The sequence below is a fragment of the Astatotilapia calliptera genome, chromosome 8 (genome assembly GCF_900246225.1).
Source record: "Astatotilapia calliptera chromosome 8, fAstCal1.2, whole genome shotgun sequence".
NCBI classification, from domain to species: domain Eukaryota; kingdom Metazoa; phylum Chordata; class Actinopteri; order Cichliformes; family Cichlidae; genus Astatotilapia; species Astatotilapia calliptera.
The window spans coordinates 642125-667140 of NC_039309.1; the positions used below are offsets into that span (position 1 = coordinate 642125).

The 25016-nt window shown below is 46.8% G+C and overlaps 2 protein-coding genes across 4 annotated transcripts; one reads left to right on the top strand and one right to left on the bottom strand.

The window, feature by feature from the left end:
* The first annotated feature begins 845 nt into the window (after nucleotides 1–845).
* On the top strand, nucleotides 846–12873 carry asah2 (N-acylsphingosine amidohydrolase 2). The gene is made up of 20 exons (XM_026177759.1): nucleotides 846–980; nucleotides 2024–2112; nucleotides 3180–3323; nucleotides 4009–4182; nucleotides 4401–4528; nucleotides 4790–4867; nucleotides 4951–5071; nucleotides 5357–5482; nucleotides 5569–5655; nucleotides 5944–6048; nucleotides 6417–6498; nucleotides 6584–6699; nucleotides 7047–7141; nucleotides 7247–7286; nucleotides 8431–8529; nucleotides 10155–10250; nucleotides 10870–11019; nucleotides 11112–11168; nucleotides 11282–11370; nucleotides 11982–12873. Exons 1-20 carry the CDS (start codon nucleotides 851–853, stop codon nucleotides 12178–12180), a joined length of 2205 nt encoding a protein of 734 aa, XP_026033544.1. The 5' UTR covers nucleotides 846–850; the 3' UTR covers nucleotides 12181–12873.
* A 5-nt stretch (nucleotides 12874–12878) lies between these two features.
* LOC113027925 (protein FAM13C-like) lies at nucleotides 12879–24489 on the bottom strand. 3 transcript variants are annotated; one of them, XM_026177765.1, is made up of 11 exons: nucleotides 22366–24489; nucleotides 19616–19928; nucleotides 18887–19022; nucleotides 18699–18780; nucleotides 18414–18474; nucleotides 18131–18251; nucleotides 15651–15734; nucleotides 15443–15538; nucleotides 14987–15198; nucleotides 14348–14449; nucleotides 12879–14206 (listed from the first exon to the last, which is right to left on the bottom strand). In XM_026177765.1, exons 1-11 carry the CDS (start codon nucleotides 22577–22579, stop codon nucleotides 14089–14091), a joined length of 1539 nt encoding a protein of 512 aa, XP_026033550.1. In that variant the 5' UTR covers nucleotides 22580–24489; the 3' UTR covers nucleotides 12879–14088. The 3 variants fall into 3 exon arrangements, with proteins under 3 accessions (XP_026033550.1, XP_026033549.1, XP_026033551.1); XM_026177764.1 differs by having other exon boundaries at nucleotides 15651–15767; XM_026177766.1 differs by lacking the exons at nucleotides 15443–15538; nucleotides 15651–15734 and having other exon boundaries at nucleotides 22366–24488.
* Nucleotides 24490–25016: the final 527 nt, after the last annotated feature.

A 25016-nucleotide genomic window follows, 5' to 3' on the forward strand; every position in this document is an offset into this window, starting at 1 on the left:
CGAGCCGAGAGAAGTTGAACGGCTGTTTTCGAGGTGCTGAGAGATCAAACTCAAAGTATCAGTCTGATAACAGGTGGAACAAATTTATTGTCTTATTACCATCGAGGTTGTTTTTATCTGGAATCGCCGATCAGCATCTGTGATTTACCTTTGTGCTAACCTTTGGAGCTTTTTACCTGCAGACTCGTGTTTATCAGAGAGATAAGAGCTGAGCTGCTCTGAGCTGTCAGACTGTCAGAACAGACACTTTCTCAGAAGCTCCAACTCCAGGTGAGTCGTGTCTTTATGCTCGTCTCGCGCCTGAATGTGAGCGTTTGTCAGACGTGAGCTTGACGGAGACTCAGAGACGGTCACCTGCTTTAAAAGATAATAATCATTTTCATCTGCAACAAATAAATCAAAGAAATCATATAAAGTTTCCTTCCATGTGTAGCTGGAAACATTTGTGAACTCTTTTCTATATTTCCCCAAAAAGCAGAAAAAGAGAAACAAAGTAAACAAACAGAAGGAAAATTGATTGATTGATTGATTTAATGAGCAAAATGATCCGAAGTGTCTGATCTGTGAAACCTCGCTGCTGGTTTCTACTCGTGGACGGACTCTGGCTGTCTGACCTTTAATGGAAAAACCTGATGAAGGTCTGAGGCAGATTTATGGAGTCTGGTCTTTAGCCTGATGAGCATCAACCACTCTGAAGTCATCAGACAGACGGATTGTTGTTCCCATGATTCATTTCTTCAAACATGTTGAGAAGATCCGACTCTGAAATTCTTCTTCTTGTATTATCGTGTTTTTGATGATATGAAGCTCTGAAAGGTGAAATCATTTCAGTGTGTTTCCTACAGACAGAATGGGAAGCAGGAAGTCGCTGTGCTGTGGGTTTTCAGCTCTGGAAGTGACGCTCGGCGTCATCTTCGTCGTTATGACCGGCGTGTGCATCTCGCTGGTTGTACTGTACGTTACCAGGGAAACGCACGCAGGTGAGAAACTGCTCGATAAAACCTCAGATGTTCATGCTGTCGTGTACTCGGAGCTTTGTCGACTTTGTTCCGACAGCGTGTTTGGAGGACGGACGTCCTTGGTTCTGGTCGTCCGTTTGTCTGTTAGCAGTCTAGCGTCCTCAGTTTTCAAGATAAAATGTAAAAATTTTGTGTGATGGTAGATACCAACAACAGCTCGAGCTGATTTCACTGTGGTGATATTGAGTCAGGGTCAAAGGTCACAGCAAATATGAAAATGAGTAAAAACTGTGTTACCCACAATCTTTTAAGAATTGTCTTCAATCTTCACCACAACGGTCCCGGGGACACGAGTGCCCACGCTGGTCAAACATTTGACCTTCATTGTTAGTGTCGAAGGTCAAAACTGACCTGGAAAAACCTTGAGAACCATATGGAGTCAATGTCGTATGAAAGGGCGTTGAGATAGCTGACCAGCACTTTTTATTGTTTTAATGTGACATCATAATCGCACACTGCATGAATATATCTTAAAACCTCAAGTTTGTGCAGTTTATAGAAGCCAAAGATAAAATGCACCATTTTAGTCACAAGGTCACAGGTCAAAGGTTAGGGTCAGGTCAGAGCGGAGCTGTCCTCTGAGTGCTTGTTAATGCTAATCAACATAACAGTTAATAGGAAACTTTGTTCGTGCATAAATGTCTGTTTTATGTTTCAGCAGCTATGATTCAAATTTCAGGAGCAAAAAACATTTGCAGGAAAAACTGACCATCCAACGGCTCGACACGCCTGACCAACTGTTACTATGGGGACGATCCTAAACACCCATGTTTACAGACCGGCACCTTTAAGAGCGCCACATGAACACAGATGTGCAATTTACTTCCTGATTGAGCTTCTGCTTTTATGTGATTGGTCAGATTCAGTGATTTGTGGCACAAACTGCTGTCTGATTATAAAACACTGAATCAGGTTCATTCTCAGTGTTGTCACAGCAGATCTAAAGTATGAAAATATTACCAACATCTGAGGTCGTAATGAATTCAAATCTGTCGTCCTGTCAGATCCAGAGACTCCGCCCCCTCAGCACACACCTTACCTGATTGGCGTGGGCCGAGCCGACTGCACCGGACCGCCGGCTGATGTCCCTATGGTCAGTACCACAAACTCACTCATGCTGCCTTCAGGGACTCGTGCTGCGTTTAACATGAAGTCACCCATATGTGCACAGAACTGTGCAAAAGTCTTGAGCCACAGCTCAGTTCTTTATGCTTTGCTTCTACAGAGGCAGACCTTGTGGTTATTTTTAAAGTGCTGTTGAGCAACAGTTCTCCGGGCTCCTGCAGGTGGGTCACAGCTGTTCTCTGGAGTTCTTCTTCAGAACTTCAGAGAACAGCTGGGGAAGTAACAGTTAGCCAAGTTACTGTTCATTTTTTTCCACGTTAACAATATACGAGCACAACTTCTCGTTCTGAAGAGATGATCTCAGTGTCAGCACACATCCAGCTGGTGGCACTCATAGTCAGTAGTTGCTGCTGCCTCTGTAAGCCGCTTTGCAGCCCACCTCCACCCGATCTCTGCCATTTAAACTATTTCTGATTCCAGCAGCATCAGAGCTGCTCACTGGAAGCTGCACCCGGGACCTTCACAACTGAATGACATTCCTCAACTTCAACCAACCACAGGCGATGGGAATTGGGCGGATCCAGCCGTAAACATTTCTGAACTTCCTGTCAAGCAGACCCAGAACTCTGACATGTAAATGAGTGCAGATGAAAACAGCAGCAGAGGACCTGCAGAGAACAAACTCCAAAGTCTGCCGCTCCGGTTCGACTGGGTGTGCTTGGACTGATAATCTTTATGGTCTAAGTGCCGAACGCTGAGCGGTCATAAAAACATTAGTGAATAGGAACATATAGAGTCTGTTGGAAGCAGCAGGATTATCGTCTGTAAAACCTTGTCTGTAATCTGGGTTCTGGCATGAAACACATCCTATAGCCAGCATGACTTACATCGTCGTAGAAGGCAAAGACACACAGATCACACTCTGTGTGAGAATGTGTGTGTGTTCAGGTACCACAGTCACATTTGTGTGAACGTCTGTGATCCTGCAGACGCGAGCTGCCCACTCACACTTTAACAGGAACATAAACAACTGTGAAATCACTGTGAAACTTCATTAATCTCACCTGCTGAGAAGGTTTTAATGTGTGTGTTTAGATGGGCTATGCAAACCCTCAGCAGACGGCTGCAGGCATACACACCCGTTTGTACAGCAGAGCCTTCATCGTCGATGACGGCAAGCGCAGGGTGGTGTTCGTCACGGCAGACATAGGAATGGTTTCACAGAGGCTCCGACTCGAGGTGACCACACACACACACACACACACACACACACACACACACACACACACACACACACACACACACACACACACACACACACACACACACACTCTATTCAAAGTTTTACTTTCTGGGCTGAAGCGGGTCTCCTCAGCAGATCATCTGCCTCCACTTCCTCCTATCCCAGCATCCTCCTCTCTCTCACCCACCGTCTGAATGTCCTCCTTCACTACATCCATCTCCTCTGAGGTCTTCCTCTCCTCATCCTGCCTCCATCCTCCACCCTCCCTCCTCTGCACGTGCTCAGACCATGTCAGCCTCTCTGACTCTGAGCGGTCCCTCTGATGGACTTCTTCTTTATGACCTGCATGTTTATCAGAGATTTTACACTGAATCTCTTCCTGATACAATCTTTCCCATTTATCTGGGTCTGGGATCAGCGCTGGGAGCCCCCGCCCCTGCTGGGTGTTACCTCAGCTAACCTCACGCTGTAGTTTCACCACTGTTCTTATTGTTCTCAAGGATGACGCATCGACATCATCAGAGAGTCTTAAAGGTCTCACAAATGTGTGGAGACATTATCCTCTGATCGCTGCTGTGTGTGCTTGACTTGTACATCTGTCTTTGTGGGGACCAGTGTGTCTCATGTTAGAGGTCTTCACAAAGCACACAAAGCAGTACGTGTGTGTGTGTGTGTGTGCAGGTTCTGCAGGCACTGCAGGTGAAGTACGGGGATCTATACCGGCAGGACAACGTTGTTCTGAGTGGGACTCACACTCACTGTGGACTCGGTGGATATTTCCAGTACACGCTGTTCATGATCACAGGCGGTTACATGAAGGCTGCCATCGAGCCGTTGGTCAACGGCATTGTTAAGGTGTGTGTGTGTGTTTTTTGATGGACCACAGTAAACTCCCACACATTCCTATGTGTTCCTAATCAGTTCTTATTCTTCTACCCAGCAAAGACACACTGGGTAGTTCAGGGGGGATGGAGAATGCACTTTTACATGATTACTTTTATTAGAAATGTTTATCTGTCAGGGTAAGGTCGTACCGATGAACTGTGTACTCATAATTGAAACCCTGATTCCAGAGTATAGACATAGCCCACAATAACATGAAGCCCGGCAGGGTCTACAGGAACAGAGGAGAGCTGGACGACAGCAGCCTGAACAGAAGTCCTCACTCGTACCTGAACAACCCCGAGGAGGAGAGGCGCAGGTAGATAATAATGAATGATTTATCGGTTTGTTTCTATCAGTACATCCCTGCAGCTCTGCTGTCGCTTCTATAGATCAGCTCCACAGCATAAGGAGAGCCGTTCTAGGCTTTACAGCCTGAAGACATGCTCTCCTCTGTAAAGCTCAAAGCTTCGTAAACTCTCACAGAGACAGGCTGCTGGAAACATCTGTAGATCTTCACCTGCACTGCTGCCACGCGATTGGCTGATTTGATCAGGTGTTCGTGTTATTGATCTTTCAGGTATAAGTGGAACACCGACAAACAGGTGCTGGTGCTGAAGTTCACCGATCAGGATGGAGACGGCATCGGTATGATCAGGTACAAACGCACACAGCACTCCTTCAATAATGCTGCCATCGTTTGTTACCATCATTATTCTCACTGAGCTTTGCTGCTGACAGCTGGTTTGCTGTCCACGCGGTGAGCATGAACTACACCAACCGCATGGTGAGCAGCGACAACATGGGCTACGCCTCCTACCTGTTGGAGCAGGACAAGAACCCCGGAGGGCTACCTGGACAGGTAACCTGAAGAGGTTGCATCAAAGCCCGACCACAGTCTCAGAGTTTGTGATTTTTAACATAAACTCAGTAAAAACCAGAAACCAGAAGATAAAACAAGCTAATTATTTTTTGCATTTTTGGTCATTTTGGTAACAAAGTGTTTGAAAGACGAGTTTCCAGCTGAACATTTACTCGTTATGGTTTATTTGGGTATATAATTAAAGTGTTTCTTTGTGTGTGTGTGTGTGTGTGTGTGTGTGTGTGTGTGTGTGTGTGTGTGTGTGTGTGTGTGTGTGTGTTTCAGGGAAGTTTCGTTGCTGGTTTCTCCTCCAGTAACCTCGGTGACGTCACTCCGAACACCAGAGGACCGTACTGTGTGAACACTGGGCTGCCCTGTGACTACCTGAACAGCTCCTGTCCCATAGGAGGGGTAAATACACAACACACACACACACACAGACTCGTTAAGATAGTTAATAAATCGCAGAAGGAAACCGATAAATGTGTGTCTGCCAGACTACAATGTGTCTGGCGTCCGGACCTGGAGAAGACATGTTTGAGAGCACTCGGATCATCGGACACAACGTCTACCTGAAAGCCAAGGTACGTGTGCCTCGTTTCAGAAAACAACACAGCGTCACGTAATGATAAAAAAATCTGACAAGCTTTGTGCTTGTATTCACTGCCATATCGGGACGTGTGTCGGTTAGGAGCTTTGTGGGGACTCACTGCTTATGGGGACAAAAGTCAGACCCTCCAAAGATTCATTGTTTCTCTGTCTTGACTTTGTCTTTGCTTCATGAATGTTCCTTTAAACCTGAAAGGAATCCCATTAGCATCCCCACGAGTGACAAAGTCACGACTGTGTGCTTGTTGCGCTGCCCCCTGCAGGAGCTGTATGCAAATGCAGTCGAGGAGGTGACCGGCTTTATTCATCATGCTCATCAGTGGGTCAACATGACTGATGTCACTGTTCAGATCAATGAGACACACACGGTCAGCACGCACACACACACACACACACACACACACACACACACACACACACACACACACACACACACACACACACACAGATTAAGAAATTTAGATTAGAAATTTTATTCATAATAATTAAAATTTGATGTCATGTTTCCCAGGAACAAATTTTTAATCGTTTCTTCATTCATTCATTTTACAGACATGTTTTCTCTTGTTCTGCGATGTGTGGGACAAACAGCAGCTCCTAACAGATAACTCAGCTTCTTTTAATGTGTTAGTTTCTTTTTAATGTGAACACAGGGTAAAAACGCCTCACAGAGAAAAGCTGTGGCAGCACGTTCCTGCTTCTGTTTCACATAGAAGCTACGCTGTCTGTGTTTCAGGCGAGCACATGTAAACCAGCTCTGGGTCACAGCTTTGCAGCAGGAACAACAGATGGAGGCGGAGGCCTGAACTTCACCCAAGGTGATTCTGTCCCTCAGCTCACATTGGGCTGCAAGCCTGCTGAGACGGGCTGTGATAACCTGACTGCGTATCTCTGTGCATGTAGGCGCTGTGGAAGGAGACCCCTTCTGGGATGGGATCAGAGACGCTTTGCTTGGCCCACCGTCCAATCAGACGAAGGAATGTCATCATCCCAAACCAATCCTGTTCAGCACAGGGGAGGTGAGGCGAGGCTCACACGTACAAAATACAGTCTGTGATGAACATGGATCCAACATTTATGCTATCGCGTCAGACAATGACCCACAGTCAGTGTATCACTACAGTCTGACACTAACACAGGTTATGATGCTTCATCCAGCTCCCCACAGGCTTGACTTTAAGTTTCAGGAAAGAACCTGGACTGTAAATCTGGACTGTGAGGTCCAACTAGCTCAAACCCTAAAGAAAGTTGGGCTTAAAGAGAACAGGGCTCAGAACAAATCTACTAGAAGCAGGTAAAACCTGAGAGGTGGATTGAATAAAATAAAACGGGTAAAGAGGCTGTCGTGGTGTGTTTGTCTGTGCAGATGAACTGGCCTCTGCCCTGGCATCCTCAGATCGTCGACGTTCAGATGATCACCATCGGCTCTGTGGCTGTCGTAGCTGTTCCTGGAGAAATGACGTAACGACGTTTTACCGACAGCTGTTAATGCAGCCAATGATAACACAGCTGCTTATAACACAGTAATAACACTCTGCTGCATATATGTGTGTTTTTCTTCAACAGCACCATGTCAGGGCGGAGGTTACGAGAAGCTATCAAAGGGGTGAGAAACGACACATCAACACTTCATATGAAAACAGTTCTTATTACCGAATCTTCACAGGTCACATCACTATGTTGTTATCGTGTTATAACCAGTGTTGGTCAAGTTACTTGAAAAAAGTAATCAGTAACTAATTAGTTTAGCGAGTTTCTCTGTGAGTTTCCCATTACGTTGTTGCGCACTCGGTGCTTACTTACTGATTACCTATTTTCAAAAGTAATTAGTTACTTAGTAACTTTTTAAAAACACGATTTACAACCTGAGTAGATGATAAAGCGATAGATCTTTCAGCCCAATTCTACTTTTTCTGCATAATCCATCATACAAAATGTAATCAAATGGAAAAGTCTCTTTTTAAAACTTGTTTTATTAGTTTTAATCTTTTAACTTTATGCATCAAGCAAATATTAAATTATCTGCAACATTCTCTGACTGGAAGAAATTAGTTTAACATTTAAACCTATTTTCTGCACGTTCCAGCTCATAAAATAAAATATTTTGTGTGTTTACACTCAGTCTTTCAAATAGATGCAAGTAAAACACAGCAGAAAATAAATAAAGTCAAAGACTCAGCGGTCCTGTTGCTCTATTTTCACCTGTAAAGCAGGAGTGGGGTAGGCGGAGGTTTACCCTGGTGCAGGTGTGCCGCGGTCAGTGGAAGAATCCGCGAGTTTCTCTGTGAGTTTCCCATTACGTCGTAGCTACTCGGTGCTTGTTGGAAGTTTAGGGGTTTTTTTCGCTGTAAAAAGAAGTTTTCTTCCCACGCACAGCGGACACTAATGTTTTTGTCACTTTTTATGGAATCAAACTCAAAGTAAGGTCAGTACTTCCACGCTTTAAACGCTGCACGCTCATACTCTCTCTGCACTCGATATGTGATCCACTGTTAATCTGCACACAGCTGTTGTCACGAACGTCGCACTCGCTTACGTCACTGTCGTGAGACATTCTCGCAAAAAATCACGGTTTCAGTAACGCAGTAACGCAGCGTTCCTACGGGAAAGTAACGGTAATCGAATTACCGTTTTTGCAATAGTAATCCCTTACTTTACTCGTTACTTGAAAAAAGTAATCGGATTACAGTAACGCTGCCCATCTCGGATTATAACTGTGTGTTTACTGTGTTGTTGTTACTGTGAGCCAGGAGCTGGAGTCAGAGGGAACTCTAAAGGACATGGAGGTGGTGATTGCCGGCCTCAGTAACGTGTACACTCATTACATCACCACCTATGAAGAGTACCAGGTACACATCTGCTGAACTTCATAGGATTTGTAGTTTTTAGAGTCATTTGCTAAATTGTAAAATCCAAATCAGTGTTTAAATAAGATCAACTGGACATAAAACAGTCAGATTTGGAGAAAGTACTCAGTTACTTAAATGAAATATCAGAGTAAAATTAGTAAGACGGTGGAAAGCAAACCTGTGTAAATGATTACAAACTTTTAAAGGTGTCCCTGTGGTGGTTACACTGTTCCTGTGATGCCAACAGATTATCATCACATCTAAACATGAGTTTCATAGCAGGGAGGGAAGTAACGATTATTTTCATTCTTCATTAATCTGTTCGTAGATTTTTAATCAATTTTTAATCAATTGTCTAATTAATAGACACAGACAACCATTCACACCTATGAGCAGTTTCTATTTAGCCTGTCCCCACAAACTGCATGTCTTTGGACTGTGGGAGGAAGCCGGAGTACCTGAAGAGAAACCCACTTAAACACGGGGAGAACATGCAAACTCCACACAGAAAGAGCCTGGCCTGCCCGTGGAATTGAACTCAGGACCTTCTTGCTGTGAGGCAACAGTGCTAACCAGCCTCCCGGACAGCTGCAGCAACAATCGGTTTGCATAACCAAAGAATTTCTGCAAAAACTGTCAGAAACCGTCTCAGGGAAGCTCATCTGCATGCTCGTGGTCCTCATCGGGGTCCGGACCTGACTGCAGTTCGTCATCGTAACCGACTCGAGTGTCGCTCACATTCGATGACGTCTGGCACATTGGAGAGGTGTCCTGTTCACAGATGATTTTACTGCTCAGGGCAGATGGCAGACAGCTTGTGTTGCCTCGTGTGGATGAGCGGTCTGCTGACGTCAACGTTGTGGATTGAGTGGCCCGTGGTGGCGGTGGATCCTGAGGACCATTGTTGTGACATTTATCCGTGACCATCACCTCATGTTACAGCGTGATAATGCACGGCCCCATATTGCCAGGATCTGGACATCTGGAAGCTGAAAACATCCCAGTTCTTGCATGGCCGGCATACTCACCCATTGAGCATGTTTGGGGCGCTCAGCGTATACGACAGCGAGTTCCAGTTCCTGCCAATATTCAGCAACTTTGCACAAGTGTTGAAGAGGAGTGGACCCACAGCCCACAATCAACAACCCGATCAACTCCATGCCCATTGCACACCTTTTGCCTCACGCAGGCAACACATCTCCATTAGATGTGTTGCCTGCGTGAGGCAAATGGAGGCCACACCAGATACTGACTGGTTTTGCTACATCTGTGTGATCAAACTGCATATTTCAGAGTGGCCTGTTATTGTGGGCAGTCTCAGGCGCACCTGTGCAATATTCATGCTGTCTAATCAGCACCTTGACACACCTGTGAGGAGGGATGGATGATCTCAGCAAAGGAGAAGTTCTCACTCACACAGATTTAGACAGATCTGTGAACAACATTTGAGAGTCATGGCTCCTTTGTGTTTGTAGAAAATGTTTCAGATCTTTGAGTTCAGCTCATGAAAAATGGGAGCAAAAACAAAAGTGCTGTTTATATTTTTGTTCAGTGTATATGTGTGTGTGTATATATTAATGGACATTTAGCAGGGTGGAAACTTAGTCTGATTGTCTATTTTTCAGGTGCAGCGGTATGAAGGCGCTTCAACCATATACGGCCCGCACACGCTCAGTGCCTACCTGCAGAAGTATCGAGGCCTGGCCCGAGCCATTGCTCAGGTGGGAATGGATGGATTACACCTTTCATCAGCATTCATGAGCACATTGGAAACACGGGGTCACGTTTCCCTCAGAACAGTTAGTGAAAGAAAACGAGGTCAGCCCACAGAGCTCAGTTTAAACAGCAGATTTTTCACCAGTTTATCTGAAACGAGCTGCAGTGTGAGACCGACTCTCTCTCTCTGCCAGAGAAACACGAGCAGAAGAATATTTCATCACAGGAATTATTCTGTAACGTTGCTTACATGTTACTTACTCTAGACAAAAGAAAATCACAGGAAAATCTTTTCCAAATATAAAGATGATGGAGATAAAACATGAAACTGACCCAAAGTCAGACGGCTAAACGTCCGTCAAACTCATATTCTGAACATGTTTTACTTCATGTGAGGTGGAAACAGATGAAACAGTGAAAAGGTTCCATCAGTCAGGACACATTTCGCTGCGTGTTGTACTCGCATGTGACACATAAAGACTCCTGAATGAATGAATGAGGTTGCAGCAGAAATATTTCATAAAGCCAGGGCCAGTCGGATGCAAACAGTCAACAGCAGACCCTCACTGCAGTGTGAAGCCAATCCTATGTAACACTGCTTGCTGACATTAATCGTGTTTCCAGGACAGAGTCTCAGAGCTGCCAGCCGGCCCTCAGCCTCCCTTCTTCACAGAGAACCTCTTTAATTTTGTGCCCCTGGCGCTCTTTGACAGAAAACCTGAGAATATGAGCTTTGGAGACGTCCTGGAGCAGGTTTACCCCGTTTATAGACAGGTAGGAAACACTCTTACTGTGTTCCTCAGGGTCCACGCTGATGACGCCGCTCTGTGTGCATGTGAGTCTTAACTATTTAATGTGGTTTTCAGGGTGATGTTGTGACTGTCACGTTTGTAGCAGGAAACCCGAGAAACTCTGGAGATATTGTAAGAACTCTTCTTCTTCATCCACCTGTATCCTAGTGTTTCAGCCACTGTTAGCTTAGCATTGTTAGGATACTTGAAACGTCTTTCTGACCTCTTCCTCTCGTTTGTTGCAGAGGGATAAAACTTTTGTCACTGTTGAGATTTTTGACAACAGAACAGAAACCTGGGAGGTTGTCCACAACGATGCATCATGGGAGACCAGGTAGATTAATGTGTAGCTGTGCATCTCAAAAATCTGATCAGGATTTTAAAAACAACAAAAAAACCTTCTTCTGTAATTTTATTTTAAAAAAAGGTCGACAGCTCATGAAATTCAGCAGAAACCTGATTTTTAGAATATTTCCTTTGGTCAAAAAAGGATTTATACACTCAGTACTTGGTTTGAGTACCTCGTCAGCCTGCGGTGCTGCTGACGGGTTACTGAAGCTCGGGTTGCTTTGGTTGGAGCTGGTCGAGTGTTTCTCGTCCACGCCAGACTTTCTGATTGTGTCTGCAGGGTTCAGGTCAGGTGAGTTTCCTGACCAATCAGAAACACTAACAATATCATCAAGCTATTTGATAGTATTGGGCACTGTGAGAAGGTGGAATCGGCAACCAGTACCAATACCAGCAGATGACCCGGCACCTTTGTCTACCTGTAGGTTAAGTGTCCTCTCTGAAAGAACACAAAGTCTAAATTTTCTGGAACCTGGATTTCTGATTTTCACGAGCTGTAATCACAAAACATACAAACAGAAACTAAAGTCAGGTTGCAGACGTTCCTCTTTTAACTCAGGGTCCTTTGAGGAGTTAAAGTCGCTTGTCTTGCTGCAGGTTTCACTGGCTGAAGGGGTCAAACCGGGAGAGCAACGCCACAGTGGAGTGGCAGATTCCCCCGACGGCCTCGGCGGGCTCCTACAGGATCAAACACTTTGGCCACTACAAAGAGCTGAAAGGCCTGCAGCCGGTCATAACGCCGTACGAAGGCTCGTCGGACGTCTTCGCGGTCACCGCCAGCTTCTACTACGAGTGAAGCGGTTTGAGACGACACGGCCGACCACCATCCAGCGCCAAGTCCTCCAGGACTCATCAGATTTTAAGAGGCTGCATGTGCCGAAAAATAACTCAGACTATATGTGAAATCCAAATAAAGCGTTTAAACGTTCTGTGTGAAGGTTTGCATCACTCTGTGAGAGACAAAGAGAAACCGACACAAACATTTGGAGTCGCGTTGGTAGCAAAAATATTTATTCAGTATTTGTCTTTATAGATGCTTTTCAACCAGGACTGCACAACACGGGACAGAGTTGATGACCACAGCAGAGCCTGTGTGTCTAACGTGCACTCAGCGTTCAGAGCGGGAGGTTCAACCTCAGCCGGCTTTAAGATTCAAACGACAACATTAACACGATTCACCAGAGACGTCGGGGAAACACAGAACATCTCACGTTTCAGGAGAAGTGTTTGGAAAGGCTGGATTCTGCTCTGAATACTGACCTTAAATCCCGGGAACGCCGCCGACACACTGAGAGTGTAACGTGCAAAACATCAGGAAGCTTTTCGCTCGGTTGTTCTGAGAGTTTCCTCAAACGCACACGGCGGGGTTTCTTCTGATGTTAAAGAGCGCTGCAGTTTTCAGCTACTTGCCCTGCAGGCTCTCTTTTCTAAAGGAGCTCCGCCTGCACCGCCTGCATGCGCCTGCACCGCCTGCACCACCTGCATGCGCCTGCACCGCCTGCATGCGCCTGCACCGCCTGCATGCGCCTGCACGCGCCTGTACCGCCGGCACGCGCCTGTACCGCCTGCACGCGCCTGTACCGCCTGCACGCGCCTGCATGCGCCTGCACGCGCCTGTACCGCCTGCACGCGCCTGTACCGCCTGCATGCGCCTGCACGTACCTGCTTGCACCTGCACCGCCTGCATGCGCCTGCACGCGCCTGTACCGCCTGCACGCGCCTGTACCGCCTGCATGCGCCTGCATGCGCCTGCACCGCGACAGACTCCAGCAGCAACCCGTCGCTACAACAGCAACCTGAAAAAACTTAAATGTCCTTTTTCAGCATAAATCGCTCTGACTTAAATACATCTGCACCGGCACGAGTGACGCCTGAACGTCCCACTTCAGTGACGCAAACGCTTCATTTCCTCCGTCTCCACGGCAACACACACCAGATGTCAGCGAAACTGACAGAACAAAAGAAACCAATGAAATGAGAAGATTCAGTGTGCGCTCACCAAAAATGGCCGCGCGTGTTTAACTCTGTGAACTTAACCCGAACACGTTTTGGTAGCTTCAGTGCTAAAACTCATCATGAATGATTGAAGAAGTCGCGTTCAGCAGCGACTCCGGGTCTCCTGGTGGTGTCGACCTGTACAGCCTCCACCTCTGGACGAACATGCAGTTTGTAGCTCTGACGTGCGATCAGGCGCGACGACACGCTGAAAGATTGACAGACTAGATTTCACCTCCAGAGAGACGTCGTTTTCCATTGTTTGATTTCAACACGTGTTGAATTCACTGAGCTCAGCACTAATATCAATAAAATCATTTGATTATTAAATATTTCAGGTGGAGTTTCTGCAAAACACCATAAAGCAGAAGAACGCGGTCGCTTTAAACAGCTGATGTTTTGTCTCGTGACGCCGGCTAAACTCCGCCCTCCTGGTTTGTGTCCAATGAGCACGTTTCAGGAGGTTTCTGCCGTCTTTCAGCGCCGAGCTGCTGTTTGTTGATCTTATTGCTTTCCTGAGTGTGTTTCACATGGTTAACAAACACACACTTTGTGATTTTTAGCTTCCTCCACTATCGCCACAGCTTCCACCTGGACTCGAGCACATTCAGTTTATATGAAAAAGCTCAATGTGTGAGGAAAACGAGTTTCACGAGTTTCCCTCCGGACTGGGAGAAGTGATGCTGGCTCGGTTTAACTCGGGTTTTCCTCACATGGCGACTTCCTGTTTGCTGAGGAGGACTTCCAGCAGGCGCAGTTTGGCTTTCAGCTGTTTGTACTCCTGGTACTCCTCCTTCATCGGCGTTCGGTCCTCTTTCTGGCAGATTCTGTCCAACAAGCACAAATGACAGGAAACACAGGAGCGAGTTAACGAGGTTGCTGCCCGCACACGTCGCTCGTATAATCATCGAATAAAACCAGCTGCCGCTGCGTTAAAAGCTCCTGTTGTTAGTAAAGTTTGTGCTCACCTTCCGGTCTGTCGATAAAACTCGTCCTCGAACTCCTTCAGGACCTTCCGCCTCGCCTTCTTCTCGGCCCGGGTCTCCCGCAGACAGTCCAGCAGCTGAGACCTGGACCCAGGAACAGAAACTGAAAACCGGCCGCCGAGCGATTTACTGCACACGAAAGATGGACGCGGCTCCGTCGAGGTGTTTCATGGCCAATCACGCTCCTCTGCTTCAGATCAGCTGAGCAGAGGAGTCGCCCCCTGCTGGTCATTAGACAGAGTGCAGACTTTTCAGAAGGAGCTGCGTCCATCTTTTATATACAGACTGTAGTAGCGCCATGCTGCAGGCTGACTGTGAGGACCCTGAGCTCAGTCTGGCAGGCGCAGTTACGCCTGCAGGACTCGTCGTCTGACCGCAGCACGTCCACGTAAACATCGTGTCACACCAAGCTGCAGGAGCTGCACAGACCAGCTGCAGGTGAGCACTCAGACGTGTTTATTGCGTGTTTGTCACGTTTCATGAGCTGCTGAGTAGAAACTTCGTGTTAGCAGCCGTGTAACAGTAAAAGGTCAGATGCGTTGGGACGCACCGGACGCGTCTGTGGCACCGGCTCGGGTCACAGACGCTTCAAAGCCTCGCCGCACGTCACTTTTCACCCACCTGGAGGCTTCGTGCAGGTTCGCTGTGGTGAGAGCATCTTGCTGCCGGACGGCTTTCACCTCGTCTAACGGCGACACGAAGGCCGGGTCGCTGTCCCGGTCGCTGTCTTCCTCGCCGGCTGCTGGTTGGGCCGGTCTGCGCGGCGGCGGGACAGGAAGCTCATCGACGGCCAACGAACTCACGCAGTCTTCATCAGAACCATCCTCTTCCTCCTGAGACAGAAACAGAGCGTCCTTGTACTTAAATGCCATCAAGCTTTAGCTCTTATGTAAAATCATCTCGACTACATAAACAACTCAAAGCTGCTGTTGTCACAGTGAGTTTGTCCTGAAGGTGGCGCTGCAGCAGGAGGACGATAAACCCCACGTTTCCGTTTTTCTCTGACGAAACTTTGTTTAGTTCGCACGTATGAAATCGCTGCTGCTGATGTTAAAACACGACAGGTGTGCGTCTTACGATAGTGCTGATGGTGGGGCTGGCACACAGCAAGTGTTTGATCATCTGGTAGCGGTCGTACAGAGGCTTCACCAGGTTCTTCTCCTGCTTCGTTCCCTGGGACACAACAAAGTGTCAATAAGCTCCTCTCGTGGAGTTGGAGAATAAAAACACGGCGTTGGAAACGAGGGGCTTCGATCCTGCTGGGTGTGTGTGGGGGAGGACTCACCGGCCGGCCGTGCAGACTCTCGAAGTACAGCAGACATTTCTGCAGAGTGATTTTCTCCAGCACCATCTGAGCCTGAGTCATCTCCTGCACACAGTCCAGAGATGGCACCACATACGTCTGATATCAGAAAATTGGATATCTGCTGATACGGATGTGAACCTGATATAGTTACAATCAATAACGCTGTTTTTTCATGCTCCAGTTTAAGAAACAGAACATTAAAGCTGTTCTGTTATAATTTTATTAAACAAACATACGCTGCACCCAAAGTACTTCACAGTTCAGCCAAACTGATGTTTGTATTTAAACTTGAAGGACTTAAAGTAAAATTCAAAAAGTCATTTAAATGCAATTTAATGCAGATTTCAAAAACTTTGTTATAAACCATGTTTACACTCAAAAACTTCAAATGGAGCCTTTTATACTTACAGCTGAACATAAACAGAGTTTAAAGCCAATAAACAAACACACTCATGTTTGATCAGGATGATGTCAGTGTTTCTATCACCTTTAACCTGAGACTGAATTTTGTGTCATTTCTGTACAAAACTAAAGACTGAAAAAAGTGTTTTTCATAGTTTTTTCGAGCCATGAAACTGGCCAGGCGTCGTGCCGGTTTGTTTCCCCTGCGTGGGGCGCACACGCCGGGCTGTCCAAACAGGACCCCACATTCTTGATTTTTAGTTCAGCAACACTCCTCCTGAAACTTTGGAGTTTGAGCTCTTTGTACAGCAAAGTTACAGGAGGATAAAAATCATCATCAGTCGTTTGGTAAATAATCCCGTCACGAGAGAACAACAAATATATAACTTCCTGTTGTAACCCTCAAACTGAATGCTAATGTAACGACACTACTTCCACGTCTAATAGAGATGTGACGTCATTCAGGGGTAAAACCGCAAAGGATTGTGGGTACGAGTGGTAAGCGGTACTAGCGCACGCAGGCTTTCACGTGAAAACGGTCACACAGCGATAAAAAGAAACAAAAAATGGCAAGAAGCTGTTGTGTTATTAGCTGCAACAGCCGGTCGCATGACAGCCACGGGAAGCCGACGGTAAAGAGATCGTTGTTATCGGATTCCGTCGTGGAAGAAAAATCGTTCAAACCGAGTTTCCGAAGTAACAAAGAGGCGACGGACGGCCTGGATTGCAGCCGTTCGAAGAGCAAATATAACGTCCCAGAACGCTGCAGCTCACAGGTCAGTCTGCTCCAAGCATTCCCACAGAGGTCAGTCTGCTGTTGTAGTTATTACGTCATTTATCATAATTGGTGATGTAGGTTACAAATAAGTCTTAATTTGAATTGAATTCGTTGCTTTGCTGCTTTGTTCACTGTGGCTTTGCGGGCTAATGTTTGTTGTTCTTTGTAGGAAAAGCAGCCTACAAAATGCTGGGATGCGATCCAGACTGGGCCCCTCTATCAGCCTGGGTTTCAAGCTGCTACCACAGCCAGATCTGATTGGTGAAGAGAGAGCGAGATCAAAACAGCCACGTCTGCATATATGCGCCCAAGTGTTGTATGAAGCAAGTGATACTGTCTCAGTTTGTTGTTTGATGTTTTGTTTTTGCATTGTTGATTTGTTTTTCAGCGAAGCAGCTAATAAAGCTGATGGATTTCTACAATGTTGCCTCTTTGCTGTGAGATTCTGTAACAGAATGAAACAATGATGCCAGTAATAAATAAAGACAATGAATTGAATGAATTACCAAACACTTATTTTATTTCTATTGGATCTGAAAATGTTGTGTAACACTACAACCTGAAACGACACATAGATGCGTTGGCCTGTAACAGCAGCTGTGAGATGGAGTCGTCCAAACCACCAAAGTAAACTGGAGCTGGGCTTGTTGCAGGATCTGATGCTACCAAACATGTTGTGAGTGTGTGCGCTCTCACTTAGGACCATATAATAATAAACGTGATGAAAGTTGTGCAGCACGCTGACGTCCTTACTCCACTCTGTGCTCGTGTGGGTCTGACCCTTTCACTCCTTTGATTTCTTCCTCGTACTTTCTTTGACTCTTCGTCACGTCTGTCTTCGTGCGGAGCTGCCGAGTTCTCCGTCGTTTTGTACAGAACTGTTTTTGGGGCAAATAAAATGCAAGTGGGGATTAAACCGCAGAGTTAATGGTTACCGGTGCTGGAAATGCTGGCGCTTGATGCAGTGTTTTGATTTTGTTGCCACTCGTACCCACAATGCAACGCGCGAAAGTCACGTGGTCTGTCGATCTCTACTGTCTGTAATGGAGGCGGAGTTCCTGTTTGTGATATTTATTGGATCAGGTTACATTTTTATTTCTCCCCGATATCGGATCCAGTCATTGAGGCCAGGATGGGACCGGATCCTGTATATGGGACTGGTTGACCTCTAACAGAGTCGAGTCTGTGCGCGTGATAACGAACATTCAAAGTGAAACAAAATGAAACCTGATTCCTTTGATGAATCGAAGCGTTCGCTCACGCAGAGCCGAGCACCGACCTTCATGTTGTCAGGGAGACCCAGCGCCTGCCTCTTCTCTCTCAGCCGCCTGAACAGGGACTCCACCGTTTCCTCCAGAGCCGGTTTGTGCTCCGACGCCCCCTGCTGCCCCACGCCGTACCTGCAGGATACAGGCAGCCGTCACTGAAGCACCAAAGCCTGCAGTTCCTCTAGCATCCAGCAGAGGCAGCATGTTAAAACCTTCCAGCTCTGCTGCAGTAACTCTGCGCACAAACTACTCGAACAGTTACTGAGTCAGCACAGGGTTAGTGAAGTCGGTTACCTGCAGACGTCTGCGCTTTCCTGCTCCTTCGACTCGAACACCGACTGCCTGAGTCTCAGCTCTGCAGAGGAAACACAGTCACACATTACCATGAACCAGTTCAGCAGTCAGTGAACTGAAACCAGAAACACAGAGGTCACAGTTTTACTGTCAGTTTGGCAGGAGCCTGATCGCAGCTCAGCTGATGAGCACGTTTACTGAGACTCCAGCTGTTGCTGTCAAACACGTGGCTGCAGCCTGCGCCCACAACAGACGCTGAACCTGAGCCGAGCCTGCGACCGTCACCTTTGAGCTGCTTGCGAGCCTTGGCCAGTTCGCCCATCACTCGGATCATCTCCGGGTTCGAGTACTTGTCGTTGTGGGACGGCTGAAACAGAAGACGACAGAAATCAAATGATGCAGTAAAGAGCGATGACGTTTACGACTCTTTAACGCTGTGCCGTGAGTCTGACAGCGCCCCCTCCTGGATCTACCTTGTAGTTCATCTCCTGCTCAAACTGGTCCTCAAACCTGCGGACCTTCTTCTTCAGGGTCTGGATGTGTCTCGTGAGGAAGGGCACGGACGAGGGACGCTCGCCCTCCGAGTCCTGTGTCCTGTCGCCCCGACACCTGAACACAAACACAGCGCTCAGATTCAGCAGGCGGGCATCATCGGGTACGAGCACGCCACCACCCCACAGGGATATATCCAGATATATTTATCAAAGAGATTTAACATTTTTAAGATTAGCAGGACACACACGGCTTTGAGCCTGAACGCGGGAACCGTCACGTTATCCAACGCCAGCGTGTCACAGACACAGACAGGAAGTAGCTGTCGGTGAAACAACAAAGACGAGAAAACTGGGTCACAGCTTCAGGCAGTGGCTCACAAACCGAAGACGATGATGATGAAGGACGGATTATATAAGCCGCACTAATGCAGGTCAAACACAAACCACTCCACTGCACTCTCCCCGCCAATCACATGACATCGAGCACAAAACAGCTTCAAGCAGCCTGAAACTGGAAACCAGAGCAAAGAGTCCAGTTGGTCCTGGAGCCAGGACCACCAGGGTCCAGATCCAGGACCACCAGGGTCCAGATCCAGGCTGTGCAGCACGGGTGGAAGCAGACATAAACGTACACAGACATCATTTAAAGGAAAACAAAGCAGGAAGTCCAGATGAACATCAGAGCGCCCCCCTCAGAGCAGCACTCACAGGATGTACTGCTGGCTGCACGGCGGCGACGGGGCGGAGTCCGGGTCCGAGTTAAACCTCTGACATGGGCTGGAGCAGCGGGGGGAGGGCAGGGGGCTGGCACCTCCCGCCAGCAGCTGGAGGAGAGCTCCGCCTCCATCTGAGCCGTGTCCACCTTCACCTCCGGGGCTGCTCCTCTGAGGAGAGTAGGGGGAGTGGTGGGGGCTCGGCGGCGTCACTACGTCGGGGGTCGGGGGCTGCTGGCCGGGGTGGATGGCGGTTAACGGCGGGTGTCGCGGGGACTGTGGCGGTCTGGTCAGGAACGTCAGCAGCTCTGCAGACACACAAAACACAATCAGGTCAGCCTCCTCCTCCCAGCAGTGCTGTCAGCTTACAGTAACTATAATTATCTCTAAATTGCTTTATATACCACATGTATGTAAATATATATCACTGCAGCCTAACGCTGAGCAGCTGTGGGAACAGTTAGCTAATCGAACACTAAGATAAGATAAGATAACCTTTATTAGTCCCACACGTGGGAAATTTGTTAACACTGATCCAGTTTTACCTTCAGCCGTGTTTCAGTGAAGCTGAACTCTAATTCTGTGACATCATACAGCTGATACCATCGTGCTGACACAATCCTACCCGCTTATACCTTTACAGCTGTTTTAGGCCAACGACAGGAAGTTAACAGGTTAGTTTCCGTGTTTAGAGAATCAGGACAGGAAGTTCAGAACATCAAAACTCTGTCACGCCCATTCATCGACGGAGCGCTCCATCACTGCGTTGCTCCTCTGTGCTGTCAACGGTCATCATCACTCCAACAAGGGTCCGAATGCCAAAGCTCAGTCTGCTGCCTGTTTCTATTGTTTTCAGCGGATTCAATAAAAAGTGTTTGAAACTCGGAGAATGCCGAGAAGCCTGCAGCTGCCGAACAGTCAAAATGACTAAAATAACACTCTCACCACTGCTACGACCTTCCAGGACCTCTGGACCCAACTGAGAACCACATGTAGCAGAGGTGTCAAACATAAGGCCCAGGGCCCTGAATCAGCCCGCTAAAGACTCTAAACCGGCCCACTGGATGTGAGGGAATGATGGATGTTTGTATTCCTCTAAGTTTTACAAGCTCCATTTTTCACTATTGACTGTAGAAATGAAGTTTTTGTGCAAACGTTTCTGTAAATTCACAGAAGCTTGTTTGTAATAGCAGCGTGCACAGACACACACACGCACGCACGCACAGTGTGTGAACAGTTATCTCAGCTAATGCTTCGTGTGCAGGTAAACTGGAAGGTGTGTGTGTGTGTGTGTGTGTCTGCGTACAGGGTCTGGATCATCTCCAATGATAACACACACACATACAAAACAACAGTTTATAAACACACACAGACTGACAGGTGTGTGTACTAGTGATGGGTCGTTCGCGAACGAAATGGCTCTTAGAGCCGGCTCTTTGACGTGAACGACGCGAGCCGGCTCCTTATCGCGAGCCGTCACGTGGGGTTTTTTTTTTTTTTCTTTCTCTCAGCCTCTCTCTCGCACTTTTTTCCCGCTTCACTCTGCACGCGAGCCTTGTGCTTTACGCTGGGCAGAGGGGGAGGGGCGGTAGTTACACTCAGTAGCACAGGAACAGAGCCAGAGAGAGAGAAAGAGAGGCAGGGACAACAACATTAGAAAGGTATAGTAATCATCCACAACTATTTTCGGTTGCAGATGATAAAGGATTGAGAAAGTTTATTCATGCAGGTCCATATGACAGAGAATATGCATCTTCTTTTAGTTTTCATATTATAATTTATATTTAATTGTGTTGTGGTTTGCAGTGTTTTGTGTTCTTTTCACTTTAAATTTGTGAAAGGAAAAAGCTGAAAATTTAAATAGTTAAAACTTGAAATGTGAATAGTTGATTTTTGTATTATATGATTTATTTATTACATTTTATGTGGAGTGAATAAATAAAAGTATATTTACGGTGGCCCCTAGAGACAAAGCACATACAAACTTCAAATCACGTACGAACTCTGAAGCATGTACAAACTCCAAAACACGTAAAAACACGTACAAACTCCAAAACACGTACAAACTCCGAAGCACGTAAAAACACGTACAAACTCCAAAACACGTAAAAACTCCAAAACACGTAAAAACACGTACAAACTCCGAAGCACGTAAAAACTCAGAAGCATATAAAAACTCAGAAGCATATAAAAACTCAGAAGCACATAAAAACTCAAAACACGTACAAAAGACAACAGAAGTGCTCCAGGATGCTGGGCGCAGTGTTGAGCTTTTGTTACTTAGTGGCTACACAAGCCAGCAAGTACCAACGACCGGATTTGGTGTGTGGTAATAACAGGTAAATGAACTTTTTTTTTAAATTATTTGAATATATATATGAGTGCCTGTGTATAAATACACAAACAATACACACATGCTTTCAATTGTGTAATTTAAGTGATCTAGTAGCTCTGCTTTGGAAGTTCAGTTCATGCTAGAAATGTGTTTTGGAGTTTGTACGTGTTTTGTCTCTAGGGGCCACCGCATATATTTATATATAAACATATATAAATAAAACCACTTGTTTTTACGTTAGTAATTCCTTTTGTGCATAATTTTATATTATTGTTAATAATAAATTAATTAAAGCAACAAAACAACCTGAAGAGCCGGTTCGGAGCCGAAAGAGCCGGCTCTTTTTAGTGAGCCGAACCGAAAGATCCGGATCTCTAAAAAGAGCCGGAAATCCCATCACTAGTGTGTACCTGGCGGGCTGTTCTCGTCTGCAGGGACGCCGTGACAAAGCGCCAGCGTCTTCGCCTCCTTCCCTCCGAGCTCGGCCCGACCACGGGGGCTCTTCTGCTCCTTGCTGCCCAGAGGAGGGGGGCTCTCCTCGGGGGATGACCCCAGCGATGTCCCCCCCTCCACCTCCAGAGCCTGGAGCTTCTGCAGGGAACTCTGCAGGCAGAAGCAGAACATGCCAGACACGCTGGTCCAGAGATTAACCAGGTTCCAGGCGCAGTGTGTCTGTGTGTGTTTGTGTGTGTGAGGTGAATGTAGGGCAGTGAGGCACTGTTACAATGAAAGACTCCAGATATTAGCCAGATCTCTGATACGTCACATGTGGAAGCACAGAGCGGGGGCTTAGTGTTCAGGAAACAGTCTTATCCCACAGTTTTAAAGCATAAGTCAATGAGCCTCCCTTCCAGGAATTACACCAGCACCATCCAGAAAAACACGTCTCCCTCCAGCTCTTCCAGATATTAGTCACGTACAGACAAATGCACACACTCTCCAGGAGCTAGCCAGTGCAGGTGAAATCCACCAGCATGCAGAAATATTCACTCCGCTGATTCTCTCCCACTCCAGGAATTAGCCATCCCCGGGTGGACGCCGCTCAGCAGTGAGAGACCTGCAGGACGGGTTTGAATCTTCATCCTCTGCCTCTGCACGTTCACTGATGATGATGATGATGCTGGTATCCTCCCTCACTCACTCCGTCTGCAGCTCTTGCCCTTCCTCCCTGCTTGGATTACTCATCCTCAGGCTCGTGAGGAGAGGAGGGAGCAAGGATGCAGGAGGAGGAGGAGGGGGAGAGGGATGTCTGCCCTCTCTCTCCCCCTGAGGAGGAGACGGCTGGGTGAGAGACATCTGAAGACAGGAGGATGCCGCTCTCTCTCTGGTCATGAGGCTTCTCCCGCATCGGTGGGGGAGGGGCTTCCTGCTGACATCATCGTGTGTGAGTACGTGTTTAATTCTCATTCATAAAAACAGGAGAGGAGGAGCAGTTACGTGCTTCTCCTCACACATCCAAAAACTGAACACGCAGTGACACGTCCCCACAGCGTTTCTATGGAAACACTGCATGCTGTACGAGTTTGAGGTGTCAGGCGCTCACACCGCGACCGTTTACAGACTGTACATAAAAGACGGAGGCTCGTCAGCCTCTTCCTGTATCATCCTGCATCCATGGCGACACCTGCCAGTCACAGAGGCCACGCCCCCAACAATTGCAAACTTTAAACCGGTGAGTAAGTCATATGTAGGGGCTGCATGTCACCTGCGCCCCTACATATGACAGAAGTAGCCCCACAGGTGACGTGTTTCTGCCTGTGACACACGCGGGAACGAAACAGAGGAGACTAACATGGTCACTGGCGCGAGGAATACACGCACGGTCGTGAAGCGTTCGCAATTATTTATTTATCGGTCATTTTAAAATGCCATTCATAAAATGTATTACTCGTTATTTTTGTCATGATCTGGTGAAACAGCGCCCCCACCCAGGCATTCTGTTCACTTCAGGCGGAGAGTGGTACTGCAGCGCTCTCCGTCCACATCGTATAGACGGGAGAAGCGGGAAAACGCGGGGATAAAATGGCAGCTGTATTTAAAGAGGAGCTCTCAGATGGATGATGTGTTGTTGGCCGAATTACAGAATATGACCTAATACTTCCAGAAAAGCTCGCGAATCTCATTTATTTTTTACATCTGCTCGGAAACCCGCGCCCGTGCCTTTCACTACGCCGGCTTTTGAGCGGAGTTCCGCTGATACGGCCATCATCAGCTCACAGAGGAGAAACGGCGGGAAGAACGGTACTGTCCTTCAAATTAAAAGTCGCCAACTCAACAATTTTCAATTTTCTACCGACATAAAGTCGCTGATCAGCGGGGTTGTTGGATCATGTCACGTGTTTAATATTTCATACTGATTAGAAATGTGACTGCTGGAAGAAAACAAATCTACAACCTCAGGCGACAACACCCGGAGGTTGTTTCAAAATAAAAGTTGCAAACCCATCTCTTTGCTGTTCAGTTTCTGAGGTCTGTGGTTCGAGTCCGTCCTTCCAGCCCTGCCTTTCCTGACTTGTGATTTTAGGATGATATTTAATAATTAATGATGAATTTATTTTGGCTGCGATCAATAATTCAGCACTGTTTCACTAACATCCATCTAGTTATTGTTCAAAGCAACAAATGTTCAGCTTCTTGACATTATAAATGTTACCTACATTTGTAAATGTGTATTTTAACTAATGAACTTTGCTGTTCATACATTTTATTTTGTCTTCCTCGTGCTTTGTAAATGTGATCTCTACCTGAATGTAATTCTCACTTTAAATAAAGATGTAATTTAACCCTGGATTCACATGTAGTATTCTTAATTGTTCATGCTGAGAACTTGGCGATAACTGCCATGAAGCCACGTCTCGCTTGGAAATCTCGTCTTAAGGGTGTCATGAAGCGCTACACTTGAAGGCTCATTTACCCCGGTGTGGACTCACAAACGCACAAGCACCATTGCGCCTCCTTCAGGTGTTTAAATGCACCAGTACCTGTGCACCCTCCTCACACTCCCATATTTCATGTTAATAATATATTTTATTGTGTTGTGGGCTGGAACAACGTCAGAATT

Bases quoted from the DNA above. Each gene is read 5' to 3' on its own strand.
- asah2 (XM_026177759.1), top strand. From the start codon at position 851: ATGGGAAGCAGGAAGTCGCTGTGCTGTGGGTTTTCAGCTCTGGAAGTG. The intron at 6,700-7,046 runs GTGAGGCGAGGC...TTGTCTGTGCAG, and splicing joins TCCTGTTCAGCACAGGGGAG to ATGAACTGGCCTCTGCCCTG. The intron at 7,287-8,430 runs GTGAGAAACGAC...ACTGTGAGCCAG, and splicing joins TACGAGAAGCTATCAAAGGG to GAGCTGGAGTCAGAGGGAAC.
- LOC113027925 (XM_026177764.1), bottom strand. From the start codon at position 22,579: ATGTTCTGCTTCTGCCTGCAGAGTTCCCTGCAGAAGCTCCAGGCTCTG. The intron at 19,929-22,365 runs GTACACACTAGT...GTGTGTCTGCAG, and splicing joins AGACGAGAACAGCCCGCCAG to AGCTGCTGACGTTCCTGACC. The intron at 14,207-14,347 runs GTGAGCACAAAC...CTTGTTGGACAG, and splicing joins TTTTATCGACAGACCGGAAG to AATCTGCCAGAAAGAGGACC.